A 6,145-nucleotide genomic window follows, 5' to 3' on the forward strand; every position below is an offset into this window, starting at 1 on the left:
CTGTTGTATTATTATTTATTGCAGTTTCTTTGCACACTTGATTTTTTTTTTTTTTTTTTTTTTTTAACAGTGTGACCTGAAATTAAACTTTATTTGGTAAAAGGAAATGATTTGGTAAAAATGTTGAATATAGCTTTAAAAAAAAAAAAGAAAAAAAAAGTAATCTAGTTTTTGGTCTACCCAGTGTATGACAAGGCATTTCATACAGAACACTTCATACATATAAAATCAAGCCTAATATTACAAACTATACTTTGCATAGAACGTAGGTGAACACACAGCATGTACGGTCTATTTCGACAATGGGCTGAGAATGTAAAAGTGTAAATATTAAAGCTGTGACTGACAGCCATTGGGAATTTCATTGGTGCCATTAGAAAGCTTCTCCATCAATTGAACAAGACTACTGCTCCAACAGCAGTGAGCGCTATTAGATTATGCCTGAGTGGAAAAATAACTAGATTTAACTAGAAGTGCACTCTGATAGTTGTTCTGGATTATGGTGTGGATTTTTTATTTTTTTATTTTTTTGTGTGAAAAGATTGACTTCTGTCAGAATGTAGGCAAAGGAGTGATTCAAACAGCATGATTGACTCATGTTTTCAAAATACTAGAAAAATACAAGTAAGTATTTTTTTGAGGAAACACTGTGATAGTGCCTGTCACATACAGTATATGGCTCCTGATATGTAGAATATACAAGCAAAGGCAGTAAAGTACACGAGTAATCATCACAACGATCAACTAGCACACAAAATACAAAAGGCCTCCCATAAGATGATCATATTCTCGATTTAAGGGAGGGAGAAAATCCTTCTTGACAAGCATTCATGGAATAACATTTCGAAAGTACATCCACTCATTTCCCTGGGAAAACGCGGTGTGAAACCTGAAGTTTGGATTCAAAGCAGAACGCCTGGGGGATTGCTTTGTAAAAGATCAAGCTTCAGGTTTCGCGCAAAGGTTTACAAAAGAAAAAAAAAAAACATTGTCCGTTTGCGTGGAGCGGGGTCCACCTCCTCCTAGTTTGGCCAGCAAGAACGGAGAGCCGCGGGGGCACTGTGCTCACGAAGCCGGCCTCTGAACGCCGAAGGCCGTGATGAAGACGTTGACCACGACGATGACGAAGACGAGCGCCGTGGCGACGTTCTCCAGGATGTTGAGCCGGTAGTGCAAGCTCTCGTCGTTCAGGTTCCACTTCACTGCGGAGAGAGGAGGGAAAATTCCACTCGGTTTTAACTTAGTCACGGCAGTGCGTCTCCCCAAGTAATTGCGGCGGCGTCCCCGCGGCAGTATCTGCTGTCGGATCAGCAGTCAAACTGATTATCACTGGGTCGGGTAAACATCGTAAAACTTCATTTTCACGCGGAATGCCCAAACATAAATGGTTCACTCAGTTCGCACTGACGCTGCATGTCTCCCAGGCCTGGAGAGGAATACGTGTGTCGCAAAAGGAGGCGACGTTTGCATTTTTCCCCCACTGGACGTTCTAGCGCATTTAATTGTATTTTTTATTTTTTAACATTGGGAGCAGAGACAATCGGCGGTCAACGTCTTCCTGTTCAATCTTTCTTCGGGCCCTCACGCTCGAAACCCCGTCCGACCCAACGCCAACATTCTGGCAGGAAGAGATAATGATTTCTGTGGGAAGGCGAGGGCGCCGCTTCGCGCGATGACGTCCCTCAAATGACAATGGCTTATTTATTTTTAAACGTCGCGTCCAAAAGATTGTAGGACGCGTGCTTGACATGGTGTCGTCATAGTTATTGATGAGGGTGGCGGCCATTTGTGGAGACTTGAATGTGAATCACGATCTGATCTACGTGGTGGGCCAGCCAAATATATTTTCAAATTGTTGTAATTAATTGTTATTGTGTTTCAGTTTTAGTATTTCACATCAATGCTCACGGGGCGGATAAAACGCTTGTTACGGTGCACAGCACTTACCAATGAAGATGAGCATAATGCCCACCAGTATTTGTAGGATGAGGGACATGCTTATGAGGGTGATGAGAGGGATGTAGAAAGAGAAATCTGATCCTTGCTCCATCACCGCCTTGAGCTGGGAGGCGTTGGCCATCAGCAGCGCCACGTCCAGCATGCTCTCCGCCGCGCTCTTCTTGTTGGCATAGTGGTTCATGTTCAGGGGCCCCTGTTGCCGGTACCGGCGGCCCCGCGGCAGAACCTGCGGACAGACAACCACGTGGATATGAAGGAAGAGAAATGGCGGCGCCGGGGTCCCGCTGACCCGCAGTGAGCGTACCGCCGACGGGGCAACTCTCAGTCGTTGGCCGTTTTGGAAAGGTCTTGATCACCTATTTTCCGGAAGCTGAAGGGACTTTTTTTCGAGAGATATGGAGAATAGAAACAGAGCATTCTCTGTTTCTGTTCTCCATTTCTCTCCAAAAGTCGGGACAAACACATATCGCCACATAGCTGGAGATATTTATTATTATTTTTACGGTAATACATTCTTTGATAAGAAAAGCGCGGGAAAAAAACACTTCAATAATGTCGTAGTTGAAAACAACCCAGTGGATTCGAACGAATCACTTCACATTCTCTGTGAATCTGTGTATTCCTTCGTTTTGGACATGTTTTATGGTGGTTTCATGAGAATGACCCTGATGATAACCTTGAACACACTACGGCAGAGACATAATATCAGACAAGATGTGAAAGCAAAGCCCACTCCAAAAATGTTGAATTATGGACTTGTTATTACCAGGAAGGCATTTTAGGTATTACTACATTATTGGACTATATAATATATAATGTAATATATTCAACTTTTGTGCCAATTTCAGCAAGTTGCATTGCACTGAATTGAAAAGAAAACATAACCAAGAGAGTAACAAATGTGTTACATCACAGGAAACCGAGAACTTAGCAGGGGTGCCCAATACGTCGCTCGCAATCGACCGGTAGATCGCGCGCCATTCAAATTTTTTCAAATTTTTTTTTAACTCATCTGACCAACATGTTGAATGAGCTCAATGTAGAGCTGCAAGGAAAAGACAAAACCGTGGTCAACATGATCAGTTCAGTTAATGCTTTCAGACGAAAAATGCAACTTCTGTCCTCAAAGCTGCAGCGCCATGATTTGGGGGAACTTTCAAAATCTTGCATCAGAGCTGGAGACCCCAAGGGAAGGCGTGTGCGCAACTTGACAGCGCGCTGCACAGAGCAGATTGAAAACCGTCTGTCAGACTCGGACAAACGCTTTCAAGACTTTGCTACATTTATGTTCTGCCCATTTAGGGAAGATGTTGAGGTTGATTTACTCGTGTCAAAAATTGCAACACTGTTTCAGCAGAACACGTCCGCGGTGGAGGATGAGATGTTGACACGACAGGCTGACATTCAGCTGGAGTCCAGGGCTCATGGACAGTTTTGGAACTTACTCACGGAGGAAAAGTAGCCAAACATGAGGAAATGTGCTCCCTCCTTGACTTTATTATTTGGCTCTACTTATTTATGCGAGTCAGCCTTTTCCCACACGAAGACTATTAAGTTCAAATAGCGTTCCACCCTGACTGACGATCATCTGGAAGCTGCTTGAGGCTGGCTACCAGCAGCTACTGTCCGGACTATGCAACCCTGGCCGACTCCATTCAGTGCAAGTCATCAGAGCAAGGTAGTGACCATTAATGTATTTAATTGTATTGTGCCGTACGGGTTCATGCAGTGATGCAAGGTACGCCAACATACTATATATTGTATATATAAAGTATACTCAGTATATAAATAAATAAATATATTTTGCATTTTTTTTAATGCAGGTAGATCATTTTGACCTGGTCATTTTAAAAGTAGCTCGCAAGCCGAAAAAGTGTGGGCACCCCTGCCTTAAGTAAACCATTACCAGCGGCTGACCACTGTCTCTTTCTAAGGGTGTAGAGTGCTCTGGGCTCCATTCGGGTGGAGTAACGTCTAACTATCCAACAAGGACGTCCTTGTACCCGGGTTGGCATTGCCAGGCTCTGAGGTTCCACGCCGCCCGCCTTACTTTCCACATCTGAACGCCCGCCAGGCTGCAGAGGAAAGCGCTGGTGAACCACGCAGCTTGATGTCATCCACCTCAAATATCTGCTTGTCTTTGTTGGAAGATCCCTCCTTTTTAGTTGCTCCCATTACATGGGCTATTTATGCTCACCCACTCTGACTGTGGCCAGTAATGGAAATGACTCATTCAAAAAAGGTGTGCGAAAGTCTTTCTACAAACGATTGTCCGGCGCCTCCAACGTGCCACAGAGCAAAACAAAGGGAGGAGGAGAAACAATCAACGTCGGCACCGTGAAGAGCCGTGAAAAGCAGCTCTTTCCCACTCAGTCGGAGTCTCCCACGGGAACCAAAGCAGACACAAATATTTTCTAGAACCTGAAGGTGTGAGGTCAGGGTGAAAAGTAGTCAAAACTGCTGCCTTTACAACTACAAAATATATAATAATAATAATAATAATAATAATAGCAATAATAACAATAGCAATAATAATAGTTATAACAATAATAATAATTGCTATAATAACAATAGCAATAATAATATTGATAGCAACAACAATAACAATAATAATAAAATAAAAATATTTAAGTTAATACTATTCAAAATGTTTGACATTGCTTACAACCATGTATAAATAGTTGTAGGTATTTATAAGTAGCACTATGCGACAGTACAAACGTGCTTTTAGTAAGTCAAGACTACACGAATGGTTTCTTCTCGACATGGTGTCAACGGTGCTGGTGTGAACAGGATGTTTGCTTCCTCGGACTTAAAAAGCAGTTCCTGTATTTATGTCCGAAGTACGAATGTGATTTTACCACATTTCTATTCACCCACGCTAGGGGTTCAGTTCGAATAAACACGAAGTCAACCACTTCCCATTCCCAGCACCAATCAAGTTCACACAGAGATGAGGCGGGGGATACTGTGTGTATATAAAGAGAGAGAGAGAGAGAAGTATACAAAGCAGCATACCTATCATTAAATGAAAGTCACCATTCTTAAATGACAGGAGATTAACCATCAGTTACGAGCATTTAGTTCCGATTCATTCAATTCAATTCAATATCCAGTAAAACACGGGAAACGGCGCTTTCCCGTCCCTCCCATTAAGCCACTAATCCAAATCCCACCGAGCCGAGGTCCTGGCCTGGCTGTAGATTTCAGAGCACAACGTCAGTTCGCTGTTGTTCGTCTCCCCTCTAACGGGGAACTTGACACTCTGCGCTGGAGCTGTCACGCCCGGATAGCGTGGCTCCCACCCGCTCCCCACGACGCCACGGGGGTCAGCCTGTCAATTATTGAGTGGAAAGCACACAGTGTCCTGGTGGCCCGGTGTCGGGTGGTGTCCCGCTGGCTCAGGGTGCGCGAACGTAAAGTACCACAGCGCCATGGTCGGACGGGATGAGGTGGCGTCCTTCGGGGGTGCAGCCGCGTTCATCTCCCGACAATCAAAAGCAGAAAATGGCCGCAGAGGAGCGCCAGACCCACCGGCCGCCAATCAACGGTCATACGTTGACCCGCGCGACCGATTTCCCGGGACAACGGCGTCCGAGCCGGAGTCCCCGGTCCGGAGCCCGCGGTAGATTAGAGTCGCTCACGGGGGGCCCTACCTCCGCTTCCCCGTCCCAGTCGGCGGCGCCGTTCATCTCCAAGCGCTCCGGCGCCGTCGCCATCGTGGTGTTGTGGAGCCGAAGTGACGGGGCGCTCCGAGCGGGTGGGCCTGCAGCGTCTCCCCGCGCCGCCGCCGTGGTCCAGCGGATACGAACGCTGCTGGGAGGAGGCATCCGAACCCCGGCACACGGCGCCCCCCTCCCCCCCACCCCCTTCTAGCTGCTGCCATCCGCCGGTCATAGACTGTGGGCGGCCGGATAACGACACGCGTGTCTAATTACAGGGGTGGATGTACAAAGATGTATAAACACTTATACACAATATACCAAGATTCTGGTGGTTTAGGTGGAGCAGCCCTGGACTTGATTTAGTTTCAGGAAAGTCACCCAACCCTGCTTTTACGCATCGCTGTCATCTAGTGGGTGAACACGGCATCGCAGCCTCCCTATTCTAGTGAAACGATTTAGAAGGTTTGTGACCTCTCCCAAAATCAAAGCAGGCCACCACACCCCGCTCACAATAATATCAC

General features: G+C 45.9%; 1 protein-coding gene across 1 annotated transcript; it reads right to left on the reverse strand.

Moving 5' to 3' along the window:
* Positions 1-3: 3 nt before the first annotated feature.
* ninj1 (ninjurin 1) lies at positions 4-5,759 on the reverse strand. Its single transcript, XM_080000635.1, has 3 exons — positions 5,616-5,759; positions 1,948-2,185; positions 4-1,202 (listed from the first exon to the last, which is right to left on the reverse strand). The coding sequence occupies exons 1-3, from the start codon at positions 5,676-5,678 to the stop codon at positions 1,066-1,068; spliced, it is 438 nt and encodes a 145-aa protein (XP_079856761.1). The 5' UTR covers positions 5,679-5,759; the 3' UTR covers positions 4-1,065.
* Between the last annotated feature and the right edge of the window lie 386 nt (positions 5,760-6,145).

The sequence above is a fragment of the Zeus faber genome (genome assembly GCF_960531495.2).
Source record: "Zeus faber genome assembly, chromosome: 5".
Classification (NCBI taxonomy): domain Eukaryota; kingdom Metazoa; phylum Chordata; class Actinopteri; order Zeiformes; family Zeidae; genus Zeus; species Zeus faber.

Bases quoted from the DNA above. Each gene is read 5' to 3' on its own strand.
- ninj1 (XM_080000635.1), bottom strand. From the start codon at position 5,678: ATGGCGACGGCGCCGGAGCGCTTGGAGATGAACGGCGCCGCCGACTGG. The intron at 2,186-5,615 runs GTAGGGCCCCCC...GTCTGTCCGCAG, and splicing joins ACTGGGACGGGGAAGCGGAG to GTTCTGCCGCGGGGCCGCCG. The intron at 1,203-1,947 runs GTAAGTGCTGTG...CTCTCTCCGCAG, and splicing joins CATTATGCTCATCTTCATTG to TGAAGTGGAACCTGAACGAC.